The 13,811-nt window shown below is 43.8% G+C and overlaps 1 protein-coding gene across 1 annotated transcript; it reads right to left on the bottom strand.

The window, feature by feature from the left end:
* Positions 1-5,477: 5,477 nt before the first annotated feature.
* On the bottom strand, positions 5,478-6,446 carry LOC311529748 (olfactory receptor 10A4-like; the record flags this gene model as incomplete). Its single annotated transcript, XM_084645946.1, has 1 exon — positions 5,478-6,446. The coding sequence occupies one exon, from the start codon at positions 6,444-6,446 to the stop codon at positions 5,478-5,480; it is 969 nt and encodes a 322-aa protein (XP_084502072.1).
* Between the last annotated feature and the right edge of the window lie 7,365 nt (positions 6,447-13,811).

Here is a 13,811-nt window from a genome sequence, read left to right as displayed (position 1 = left end):
GGGGCCCAAAACTGGACACAGTACTTCAGATGAGGCCTCATCAATGTCGAATAGAGGGGAACGATCACGTCCCTCGATCTGCTGGCAATGCCCCTACTTATACATCCCAAAATGCCGTTGGCCTTCTTGGCAACAAGGGCACACTGTTGACTCATATCCAGCTTCTCGGCCACTGTCACCCCTAGGTCCTTTTCCGCAGAACTGCTGCCTAGCCATTCGGTCCCTAGTCTGTAGCGGTGCATTGGATTCTTCCGTCCTAAGTGCAGGACCCTGCACTTATCCTTATTGAACCTCATCAAATTTCTTCTGGCCCAATCCTTAATTTGTCTAGGTCACTATGAACCCTATCCCTGCCCTGCAGAGTATCTACCTCTCCCCACAGCTTAGTGACATCCGCAAACCAGAGCATTAATAAAGATGTTGAACAAAACCGGCCCCAGTACCAACTCCCAAGGCACTCCGCTTTATACCGGCTGCCAACTAGACATCAAGCCATTGGTAGCCCGATGATCTAGTCAGCTTCCAATCCACCTTATAATCCATTCATCCGATCCATACTTTTTTAACTTGCTGGCAACAATACTGTGGGAGACCGTATCAAAAGCTTTGCTAAAGTCAAGATATATCACGTCCACCGCTTTCCCCATATCCACAGAGCCAGTTATCTCATCATAGAAGGCAATCAGGTTGGACAGGCATGACTTGCCCTTGGTGAATCCATGTTGACTGTTTCTGATCACCCTCCTCTCCTCCAAGTGCTTCAAAAAGGATTCCTTGACCACCTACTCCATGCTTTTTCCAGGGAGTGAGGATCCCGCCCCATGGACTTGTGCATGTCCAGCTTTTCTAAATAGTCTTTAACCTGTTCTTTCGCCACTGAGGGCTGCTCATCTCCTCCCCATACTGTGCTGCCCATCCAAGAGCAGCTCCTGCAGAAAGTGGTGAGTCCCATGGAAGGGGATGGCATTCGGGCACTAGACTGTGTAAAATGGGCCTGACAGATGACCCCAGTGCTTTCCTAGGCACTTTTTAGTGGGAAGCCACGGGAGTTGGATGGGACAGGGCAACCTGGGCCCTGCTACTGTCTCCCTACTTAGATGGCAAAGCCCAAATAATCTATATAGCCCTAAATGAAGAGCAGGCCAGGAATTATGAAGCGGTAAAGGCAGCCATTCTTTTGGGTGGAGCTGTCTGCGGAGAAGTACCGCCAGAAGTTCCGAACAGTGAAGTGGATGTGGGCTTGCAGCCCTGGGCATTCACCCAAAAGTTAATGGACTGGGCAACCCAGTGGCTGAGGCCGGATGCCTAGACAGTGGTGGAAATCACTGACGTGCTCATTCTAGAGTAGTTTTAATAGGGTCTCCCCAAGAACATAAAGCTGTGGGTGAGGCGGCACCAAGCGAATACGGTCAAGGCAGCTGTAAAGCTTACGGAGGAGTACACAGAGGTGGACTTTCCAGGAAGGAGGGATGGCAGAGGAAAGAAGTGGAGACAGGGAGAAGGCCCATAGAAACCCCATCTGGGAAGGGCCTGCAGAATAAATGGGAGGACACCTGAGGGGCTCCCACGGGGTTCAGACCGGTGGTCTGCTGGCGGTGCGGACGACCGGGACACAAGAAGGGGGCTGCCTGCACATGGATTGTGGGTGGAATTTTGTGGCTTTGAAAATCCTGGAGGGCAGGGAAAGGGGCAGAAGCTGGCCACCATTCCAGTAATGGTGAGGAGGAAACCTCAGCAAGGCCTGGTGGACTCGGCCTTGGCCTGCTGTCTGGTACAAAGGAAGCTGTGGTACAAAGGAAGCTGTTGAGGCCACCCAGTGCAAAGATTGATGTAGAATGCATCCAGAGGGATAGGAGGCTACCCTATTGCCCAGCTGCCCTATGAGGTTCGGGGCAGGCATAAGTGGCAAACTGGCAACGGGTCGAGGTAGTAAAAGGCCTACATTATCCAGTGGTGGTGGGTACGGACTGGGACCCCTTCCCAGGAAGGAAGGTGGGCAGAGGGAGAAAGCCCAAGAAAAGAAAAAGGGGAGAACCCCTGAAGACGGTGTAGAAATCCCCGAGCAGAAAACCCCTAGACAACAGAGGTGGAGAAGGGAAAGGGAAGTTATGGTCCGGATGTTCACCCCAGGGTCCTTGACCAGAGAGTAAGGCCCGGCAGAGGTCCTTGTTAGCTGACCCCCAGAGGAAGAGACCCAGGCCCCATTGGACGAGCTTGGGGGACAGGAAGCCCTAAGTGTCTGGGAGAGGGCAGGGACCAACCCCAAGCCCCTGATGGAAAGGAAGGAGGGAAAATAAAGGGAACACCCACGGAGCTGTGAATTGTGTGAGGACCTGTGAGTCGGTGGATCTGTGGCGCCATCCAGCCCCCACCCCACACACAGTGTAGTTTCTGTGGGTGGGGGATGAAAGAACCCCACACGGCATACCCTGGAATAGACCCAAAAGAGCTGAAAAGACTCCCCCGTAGAGCTCCCCCCTGCCTCAGGTAGAGGAAGGAAAGGATGCAGAGGGGAGAACCTGGCAGTTGGAGAAGGGGGAACATTCTTCCATCAACCTCGTTACCATTCCTCAGGGGGTTGGAGTTATGACACTGTCAGAAGAACCCCGTCCATTGCTGTGGTATCTTCTGTGTAGCGTCTACACAATACATTATGGCACCATAGCTGGACTCCTAACATTGTGCTCCCTTGAGCTAAAACTCCCTCAAATGCAGATGGCCACCGCAATGCATCACTTAAGAACCAAATCCAGTGCTCAACAGGTGTCTTTCTATTGACTATAGTGAGTACTGGGTCAGACCCTAAAGACCAGTTTTTTAAAAGTATTTAGGTGCTTACAGATGTAGATGCAAACCTAATGGGATTTAGAAAGGTTCCTAAGCAGGTTAGACACCACATTCTTTCAACTAAATGAGAGCCAGGCACTGTTGAAAATCCCTCTAGGCACCTATGTGATCATTACGCACCGACATACCTTTAAAAATTAGGGCCCTTAGGCACTTAAAATGCAGTTAGACTATTAATAGGATTTTTCAAAATCATTCGGGTGACTAAATCCCACCTCTCTAAAAACCTTTCTGTATATTCGAATACATTTAAAAATCTGGTCCTAGCTCCGCTTAGGTGCTTTGAAAATCCTACAAGGTGCTTATTTGCATCCTTAGGCAACCTGGGCACTGAGCTTCCATTTGATTGTTCAAATCCCTTATCTGGCTTTGAAAATATCAGATTTGACCCTTAAAACCATCTATTACTTGAATAAGTTTCTTGGAACATCAGGCTCTCTCCCTCAGGTCCAAAGGAATGGCAAAAATAATTTGTTTAATTTAAATTGTTGCATGGGTGTGAGGGCGCTGGGTGGTGTTGGTAGCAAGTGACATACTTGGAGGTCAGGCTAGATGATTTCATGGTCCCTTCTGGCCTTAAATGCTATGCTGCTTGCTTATGTTGTTAATTTGTTTTCTAGACTGCCAAATATTTTGTGTTGGTCCTGAAGAGACAAACAATAAATAATTGTACTTGATCAAGTTACTTTTTATTTACAGAACAATTTAACTGCCTTTGGGTCATAAAAATCTTTCCTTACAGACAGAACTACTTGAACTATTTTATTGTCAATTACAAACATCTTTCTTTCTTTCTTTCTTTCTTTCTTTCTTTCTTTCTTTCTTTCTTTCTTTCTTTCTTTCTTTCTTTCTTTCTTTCTTTCTTTCTTTCTTTCTTTGTCTACATTATTGCACCTTAGCCATACGTGAAAATTTATAGCAAACATAAGGGAACAAAATAGTTCTCTGAGCAGTTTATGATCTATTGCTCAATTAAACACAGAACAAATAATAAATAAATAAAGAAGACATGGGGAAGATGATGTTACTTGAACATACTTGGGGCTTGTCTACCAAATAGCTGGAAGTTGAATCTAGGCAAATTCAGACTGGAAATAAATTGTACATTTTTAATGGTGAGGTCAATTAACCACTGGAAAAAATTATTGAGGTATGTGTTGGCTCCAGGCAATACTGGATGTTTTTACTAAAAGTTATGCTTTAGGAATTATTTTGAGGAAGTTCTATGGCCCATGTTATACCGGAGGTCAGACTAGATTATCACTGTGGCTCTGTCTGGCCTTAGAATCTATGAATCTAGATAGACTCCAGCCAGACAAGATATATAAGAGGTGGCAATGGGAGAAAACCCTATAAATGATGTTATCCAACACTTTGATTACAAGACCCCATTTTTAATTCCTTATAACTTCCTAAAACTTTAACCATTTGGGCTGATAGTTTTCGTGTTGGGTGTCTGCCTCAGTAGAAAATTTTCTTAAGGGTTCTCCCAAAAAAGGTTCAGTCATTTCCAAGAAAGAGATTACGGGAAAATACATTGGTTCCCCTGTGTTAACAAAGAGGAATAATTCTCTTTCCGGACACTCTAGCACCGGTAGGCATTGAAGCAAATAAATTAAATATGAGGGGGGGGGTCACCCTGGTGTCAGGGATGCACCTTTTGCTGGTATAGGGAACAACACCCAGACTTGGCCAAGTTATGAGCATTTGAAAAAAATCTCAGTTTCAAGCTCAATAGATGCTTCTTAGAGTTCCGGGCTTAGAGCTCCTGTCCATCACTGGACAGTGCATGCCCATCCCCACAGAGCGTGCTCCTGCACGAGGCAAAATAAGCCATGTTGGACATCCCTTGAAATTGCTGATATCAGACTAGATAATCAAATGGTCCCTTATTACCTTAAAATTGATGAATCTATGCTATACACCATAATCGTACAATCTGATCTGCTAGTAAAAAATGCTATGGAAGTCAAGAGCCATCTCCCAGAGTTGTTGTGTGATCTGATCAGGTTGGGCATTGAAAAATCTATCAGTGTCATAGGAAGCCATGCATAAGTGCCGAGGAATGTTATTTTAAATTAGGCCAAGAGGGAGCACTGGGGAAATGCATTCGACTGCCGAAAAACCACAGCCCGACCCAAAACCTAAAATTCTGCACTGGACTTCCAGAGCAGGAAAAGGGGAAGCCTAAATGGACTTTTCTATAGAGCTGGTTGGAATTATTCAACAATTAAAATTTTGGTGAAAATTGTTAAATTCCAACTAACCAAGATGAACATTTTATGAAATGTTTTTTATGTTAAGTTTTTTTTTTCTTTGACATTTCAAATTTTGAAGATGTAAAATCAGGACACTACTTTGATTAAAGATTATCATTTGATTTTTCAATGATCTTTAGATCTGGTCAAAAGGTTCTGGCTATCAAAAGTTTGAAGAAATAAATATTTATTTATTTATTTCATTTAAGAAAAGTTTCTCTTCCTATTTTCCCAACAGGTTTAGAACAGGTCAAAGTTTTTCAAATGGAAAAATTCCAATTAAAAAAGTGGGGGGTCATCGGGAGAAATTCAACAAAATGTTTATGAATTGCCCTTAGTCCCCCCATTTTGATTGACTCTGCTTTTCATTCTTTAATTTATCTGGTTGTGTGAAGAGATGCTCTTCCCTATTATTTTTCTAAAGGCTCCCTTCACCTCTTTGTTCCTCAGAGTGTATATTATGGGGTTCAACACTGGGGTGATAACTGTGTACATGAGGGAAATCATTTGATCACCCTCCGGGGTGGAGATCGACTTGGGCCTCAGGTAGGTGAAAAGGGCTGTTCCATAGAACAAAGTCACCACCATGAGGTGGGAGGAGCAGGTGGAGAAGGCTTTACGCCTTCCCTCTGCCGACGGCAGTTTGAGGATGGTGGAGATAATGCAGATGTAGGACAGGATTATCAGCAGGAAAGGGCTCAGGATAAACAGCACGGACAGAGCCAAGACCACAATTTGGTTTTTGGATGTGTCTGTGCATGCCATCTTTATCACTGGTGGGATGTCGCAGAAGAAGTGGTGGATGCGGTTGGAGCCACAGAAGGGAAGGCTGAAGATCCACGTGGTTTGAGCTGCTTCCACCAAGATGCCAATGGTCCATGAAGCACCCACGAGCTGTGCGCACACCTGGCCACTCATGATGGTTCTGTAGTGCAGGGGGTTGCATATAGCTATGTAGCGATCATACGCCATGGCTGCTAGAAGGCAGCATTCCGTGAGGCCCATGATGGTGAATATGTACATCTGGGCAGCGCAGCCTGCAATGGAGAGGGTCTTTTGCTCCACCAGGAGGTGAGCCAGCAGCTGAGGGACCACACTGCTTGTGTAGCAGATTTCCAAGAAGGACAGGTTGAGCAGGAAGAAATACATGGGGGTGTGAAGTGAGGGATTTAGCTTTATAAGGAGGATAATGAGCAGGTTCCCCACCAGGGTGACCAGGTAGATGACCAGAAACACCAGAAACAGAAGGATTTGGAGTCTGGTAAGGTACGAAAACCCCACCAGGATGAACACATCAGAAATGGTCTGGTTCTCATCAGGCTCTCTCTCAGAATATGTCATCTGCAAGGGTGACAAAGAGAGAGAGACACTGGAGCTGAATCTGAAGAATACCATATATGTGAATGTGAATCATACAATTCTTACTGGTTTCCTACATGTTTTGGACGCGTCAGACAAAAACTTGCTGCAGTTCTGTATATAAAGATGTAACTGGGCCCAATCATCATTGAGTATAAACTGGTATAGCTGTATTGATATCAATCAAGCTATGACTTTGTAGATCACCTGGAGATATGACTGTGACACTGCTTCCCATATTTTTGATAGTAATAATATGATATGATTGTGTCATAATCCTAATGTATTTTATGCAAAATAGCTTATGTGAGGTATCATTGGAGAGGTTATGATCTACTGAATATGATTAGCTTATTTGTATGCAAGTATCATTGCTGTATCTAAAGTTAGCAATATTGACTATACATCTGTACTACAAAAGTGTTTGTATCTGGGGAATGCCCACTAGACAGAATGCAATCATTCTGGCTGGCTAACTGGGAACAAGTCAGTGGACCATTAGGAAGAACAATAGGTCTTTAAAGATGCTAATCTCCCACCTTCCTGAGAAGCTTTCCAGGGAAGCTACAAACTGCCTGTGACCTATGGCTGCTTTGACAGTGCACGGTCATGTGTTCAAGTCACAAGGTTCTGGTTTCCATGATAAAACACCAGTATTTTTCCACTGAGGGGTGTGGGAATAACACTGAAAAATAATAATGGATTCCTGCCATATGTAAATCTTATTTAAGTCAGGGGAGTGAGATAATTAGGGTTCGTTCTTCACTGAATCCCCGCCCAGGATGACTGCTGGAAACACCTAAGGAACAAAGATAAAGGGGGGATAAGGGCTGAGCCCAGGTTGAGAAGGTGTCTGACCTGTGAAAGAAATACCTGGAGTTTTAAGCTGCAAGCAAGAGCAGCATGCTTTCAAGAACGTCTGAAATCTGCCTAAATCAACATTTAGGGTGAGAAATTACTATTTGTAACGAGTTTCTTTAGTATATTAAGCTTATATTGTGTTTTTGTTTTATTTGCTGGCTAATCATAGAATCATAGAAGATGGGGGTTGGAAGAGACCTCAGGAGGTCATCGAGTCCAACCCCCTGCTCAAAGCAGGAGCAACACCAACTAAATCATCACAGCGAAGACTTTGTAAAACCAGGCCTTAAACACCTCTAAGGATGGAGATTCCACCAACTCTCTTTTGAGTGCTGGGCAATTCCCTAGCTGAAGCCTTCCCATGCAGTTCTGATTTCAGTGTCTGTTTCTTTCCACAGCTGGATGTGTCCCTGCCTTCATTTGTGCTGGAGGAGGATGAGGGCCTGGCTCAGCAGGACAATGTAAGGAACCCCAGGCTTGTGGAACAGGTGGGCTGAATGTTACCCCAGTACATCAGGTGGCACCTAGGGGGCGGGGGGGCAACGCATCACAATGACCACTTTGACACCAGTGCAAATACAACTGTTTTACAACACATGGGGATCTGATAAATTTACTCTAAAGGAGCTATATCAGTTTATACCAGCAATGGAGGAATACCAGTCTCCAATAGCAGGGGTTCTGTTCTTCCTCTTCGAACACATTTCTTTTCTGTCTACATGAAAATTCAAAAAGGGAGCTTTCTTTCTTTCTTTCTTTCTTTCTTTCTTTCTTTCTTTCTTTCTTTCTTTCTTTCTTTCTTTCTTTCTTTCTTTCTTTCTTTCTTTCTTTCTTTCTTTCTACAGCCACGTTTATCAAATAAGATTTCTCAAATGAGGGCAAATTCTGATCTCATTCAGATCTTAATCACGAGAATTGTGATACGAATGCAAGTATTCCCACTGCAATTACAATTCACATACGTGAGGACTACTCACATGAGTAAACTGATGCTGCTGAGTCCAACATGATTGAAGCACTTTAAAGAATGAGAAGTGCAATAAATGGTGAAACAATGGGGGATTTTGAACTTTTGTGTACTATTAAAAGTTATTCTTCCTTAAATATTAGAGAACAACTTAAATCATTCCTGCCATTACCATCACAACATTTGTAATGCATTGGTTTCTCTCAATATTCAAAATAAGAGCTAGGGCCAAACCCTTTGCTGGTGTAAATGTTAACCGCTCCGTGGGTATAAAAAGAGCTATACTGCTTTACAACAGTGGAGGATCTTTGTCCAATCACCTTGCTACAAAGAATTTTAGAAGGAAGGTCCTATAATGTATGAAGAGATGATTTCCAGAGAAGTTTTACTTCTAGGTTATTTGTTGACAAGGAACTTCCTAATAAAAGGCATGACAGTGAAATGACAGAGTTGAAATAAAAATGAGCAATAACAATTATTGTATTTTGCATATCCTTACCACCTTCAATATGTGGCTCTCAAAGCAATGTGTCAAATAATAGTGAGCTACTAAGCGGGAAACTGGGAATGATAGGGGTCATGATAGGGATGAAGAGACTGGGTTTACAGAACGAGTCATCATTCCTGATACGTGAAACTCTAGCATAACCACAGAACCATTCTCCTGGAAATTGAACACACTCGCACACAGTCAATGAAATAGAGAAAATTAAATCCAACAACCAAAGCATACTGTAGCGGTGCACTGTGCACAGTGCACTACCTAGAACAACTTAAAACAAAAAGAATTATGTTCTCTAAATAGGGAGACCTGGAGAAGAGGTGGAAATTCTTCAGCCTCTCTTAAGACCTACTTTGGGGAACCTCTATTGAAGTTTGTGAGTACTTTCCTCAGCATGACCTTTGCGGTACGTGCGGAGCTGGCTGGAAAATGGAATTTCCGTCTCTTGGGAAATTCCAATATTCCAATAATTGTTGTCATCCTGAATTGATATGAAAAGTTGAAATAGCGAAAACCTTAAATTTGATTCAGAAGAGTCCACATGAAATCGAATGGAAAATTGAAAACTGACATCAACATTTTCTCATGGAAAACATCAATATTGATTAAACTATTTTTTCAGAAGGGATTTGTATTTCTTTCTTTATTTGTTGGCTGACATTTGGAGTGGCTCTAAATAAATGGAGAAATGTACTCATCATTAGGAATAAGGTCTGTATAGCTGCTTGTTGCTGGCAGTTTAGTGATATTTTCTGAGTTCTTCAAGGCATCTGGACTCTCCATTAGTACACAGGAGAACATGAAAGCAATTAAAGAAGCATAAATTTTGTGGAGGAAGGTTTGAGAAAAATTCAGCTAAAAGAGACACCATTTAACTCTTGGGCAGCAGATGCACAGCATGCGCTATGGTCGTATTCTGGGAGTGGACTCTCTTATTAGAAGAGATCAGGCTGAATCTTCCCAGCCTCAATTGTATTCAGATCCATATACAAGACCCACTTCAAGAAACAACTTTTCCACTCAGACTCAGTCAATGATGATGACAGTTGAGGAACAGAGGGGAGTATGGACGAGATGAGGGAGAAGCAAGAAACCCCAACAATAACACAACAACAAAAATAGTAAGTACAATCATGGCATGATGATGACCATGTTTGGTGCTTATCTATCACCATGGTGGGCGCTACGGAATTATAGGACCAGAACTTCGCCTTGTGTAAATTAGCATAACACCACTGAAGACAAACTCATGACCTGATTCATGATTATTAAACTAGTTGAATTCTGAATGGTAGATTCAGAGACGAATAGCTAGACTGCCAGATGGATTTGACTAGATAGATAGATAGATAGATAGATAGATAGATACGAACACAGACAAAACTCATGTGCTCAGACACACATTAAGATTCTCTGCCCATGTCTGGAAAATTCAGATGAAGAAACCAATGACATGATCTTGCTCCCATTGTAGACTGCGGCACAACACCCATGGATTTCAGTGGGAGAATGGTTAGGGGCTTAAGTCATTCATTTATAACCTACCTTGTTTAAGAAGAGTAGTTCTGTCTCCTAGCTACAAGTGCAATATGTGTTGAAGGAAACACAGGTGTTTTTATTTCATTCATTGGCTTCTGGGACCTAGTCCCTGAAGGAAATTTCTTATAATATTCCTCAGAGGAAGAACAATTCTGCATCAAAGTGCAACAAAACAAAATATACTAGCACAATCATTTCAGAGGAGGTGGTGTCATCATCATCAATCATCATAGTCATCATCATGTGTGTTTTCTAGATGAAAATTGTAATAAGATTTACTAAGTGTGGTAAATTGTGTGACACTATTTTGTCTGGAAAGAGGAATGATTTGTCCAAGGCAACACAACACAAAGAGTCAGGGACAGAGTCAGTAACAACACCCAAGGCTTATGACTCCAGTTCCCTGATGTTCAGATTGTGCGCCCCACTCCTGTCTCAGAGCCATGATTAAAACCCAACAGATCTGATTCCCAGTCCCCACTACTCTAAACATTATACCCCACTCACGTCCCAGAGCCAGGAACAGAACCCAGGAGTCCTCACTCTCAGACTCTACTGCTCTTACCAACGGGCCCATTTCCCTCCTTGAGGACCAGATACAAAGCCCATAGAAGTCAGTGGGACTATTCGCTTTCATACAGTAAGTTTGCAGCGGAACCAGAATCAGGACTAGTTCCCAGGAACATTAGAATAAACTCTATATATGTGGAAGCTGAGCAGTGCTAGGGGGTAGTGTGCTTCAGGGAGTGGGGTGATGGGCTCATCTGGGAGCACTCTCATTTCTTAAACAGTTCTGACCCCATTACTCCAGCATGGCCATAGGGGGCTGAGGCTGTGCTACTGAGAGTGGGGTGGAGTGCTCAGTTTGGGGCACTCTTCCCCATTAGTCTGTGTGGCTAACAATGACCCCAGTGTAGAACTAGGGGGTGCTAAAATACAGGGATGGGCCTGTAGGGCTCTGTAGGCTGTTCTCAGGTTGTTGGACTCCCAATGTCCCAGTTCAGCAATAGGGGTCGCTGTATTTGAAGGGAACAGGATGGAGGACTCATTAAGGGACATTCTCCTCTGTGGGTCAGTAATAAACCCAGTGCTCCAGAGCAGCTCCAGGCTGCAAGGAGCTGGGTGAGGTTTCATTTCGGGGGCGCTGTTGTCTCTTGGTCCATGCTGACCCCTTGTGCTTCAGCAGGGCACAACATGGACCTGTGCCAAAAGGACCAAGGGGAGGAGCTCAGCTGTGGACCTGTTCCCGTCAGAATTGCTTCTTACCACAGTGCTCCAGCGTGGCTCTCAGGGGCCCTGTGCTGCAGGGGTAGATAGGGTGGCTCAGTACGCGGCACTCTCCCCTCGGAGTTGGTGCCGACCCACAATGAACCATCACAGTGGAAGGGGGCGCTGTTTCTGGTGGCTGTTATAGCTTTTGGATGAACTGAAAGATCTTTCCCGACCACCTGTGGTCATTGACAAGTCAGTGAGGCAGCAGTGGCATGTACACAGGTGCACTGAACATGGCTCATTCCCTTTAGCACGGGGTGACAGACGTACACACACACACTGAGCAGGGTGCATTCCTGTGTGGTTACCTATCTGCTGTTTGCAACACTTGTGATAATGACAAAACAATAAACAGAGCCTTGTAATGTTTTGTGACTTAAGGTCACTGATAGTTTACTTCCTTATGCCAAGTCATTGAGTAACTGCTCCTCTTCAAGCTAGACGGCCTTCTACTTCCCCTAACTGCTTAAGCCATTCTTGTATGCAGTGCTGTTGTAGCCGCCTGGGTCTCAGGATACTAGAGCCACAAAGCGGATGAGGTAATATCTTTTCCTGGACCAATTTCTGTCTCTCTCACCAACAATAAAAGATATTACCTCACCTACCTTGTCTTTCTAAGTAATTTTTACAAGACTAGACCTATAGGTCTCTTGTGTTTCTGATTCCATTTCCTCAACCCTTTATCCTTTACTTCCTATATAACTATCATTATTGAATGGCTATGTAGTCATTGCATGAGCTATAATTGTCTCCATCACACACACATATGGACAGTTTCTATTTGCACAAGGTGTTCTTTCCTTCCTGTCTTAATCATCCGTTGAACAGTGTTGCATGACGTTATATATTCTGCATCCCAGAGGTGCCTCCATTTCAGTGGTTCAGCACAGGGCCCGCCAAGTAAAAGTTCTCTTTTATATTCATTTGATGCCTGGCTAATATACTCTGTGGGCCTGTGTAACGAAACCCAACACAACGTGAGACAGAGGCGGTTGGATGAGATAATCTAGAGGTCCCTTTTGTCCTTAAACTCTGTAACTCTCTGACAATATGAAATACATCAGTGATATGTGACCGTAAATGTTTGGGATGAAGCAAGCACAGATATAGTAGAAGTGAATCTTAAAGACAAACAAAAGGAATCTCTGACTGCCAAACAGCCCCAGAAGAGTAGGAGTGATTATCTTGTGTTTTTTTCAAAGACACAGTCTACACTGCCAACTCCGTAGGGAAATGATGTTAGGAGGAAGTTATAGGACGTTTCATAATCCTTGTTCCTCTACATAAAATGCTTCAGCAGGGCACAACATGGACCTATGCCAAAAGCAGCAAGGGGAGGAGCTCGGCTGTGGACCTGTTCCCATCAGAATGGAAAGGTTATGCTGCCACAGGTGATTTATTTGTTTCCTTATTCTCCAGACTCTGATCAAACCCTTGGTTCTAATTTACAGCAATATTTGAGAAGTAAATCTCCTACTGAAGTCAATGAGACCTCAGCTCCTGTGCAAATAAAGCCCATTCTGAACTGTGATGAATGGAAAATGATCAAGGACCTTGCCAGGTTTCTTCTATTAAAGTGTTTCTTTTGAAGAACTGAATTTTTTTTTATTGTTCTCAGATCCAAGGGTTTGGGTCTGTGGTCACCTATGCAAATTGGTGAGGATTTTTACCAAATCTTCCCCAGGAAGTGGGGTGTAGGAGTTGGGAGGATTTTGGGGGGAAAGACGTTTCCAGACAACGTTTTCTCAGGAACCCAGATAAAGTTTGGTGGTGGCAGTGGAAGTTCAAGGGCAAAGGGTAAAATAGTTTGTACCTTGGGGAAGTTTTAACCTAAGCTGGTAAAAGGAAGCTTAGGAGGTTTTCATGCAGGTCCCCACATCTGTACCCTAGAGTTCAGAGTGAGGAAGGAACCATGACAGAAGTGGAGATGGGTTAAGAACTTTTGACTTTCTTTCAGAATGACAGGCAAAGATTATGGATCTGAAACTGTGTAACAGAGTGGATCCCGAGTGGGAGAAAATCAACCACAGGTCTGTGGAAGTCAATGGGACAGATCCCCAGGTGTTTTAAATCATTGTAGTTCCACTGAAATCGAAGAACCAGATCCGTAGTTGGCATAAATAGCCCTAACTACTCTGGAATCAGTTGAACTGTGTCAGTTTACACAAGCTCAGGACCTGGCCCTTAGTTTTCAGTCTTTGCTTCT

The sequence above is a fragment of the Lepidochelys olivacea genome (genome assembly GCF_965140295.1).
Source record: "Lepidochelys olivacea isolate rLepOli2 genome assembly, chromosome: 13".
NCBI lineage: Eukaryota > Metazoa > Chordata > Testudines > Cheloniidae > Lepidochelys > Lepidochelys olivacea.
The sequence above is the reverse complement of the archived record's forward strand: the minus strand, read 5'-3'. Positions and strand labels throughout refer to the sequence as shown.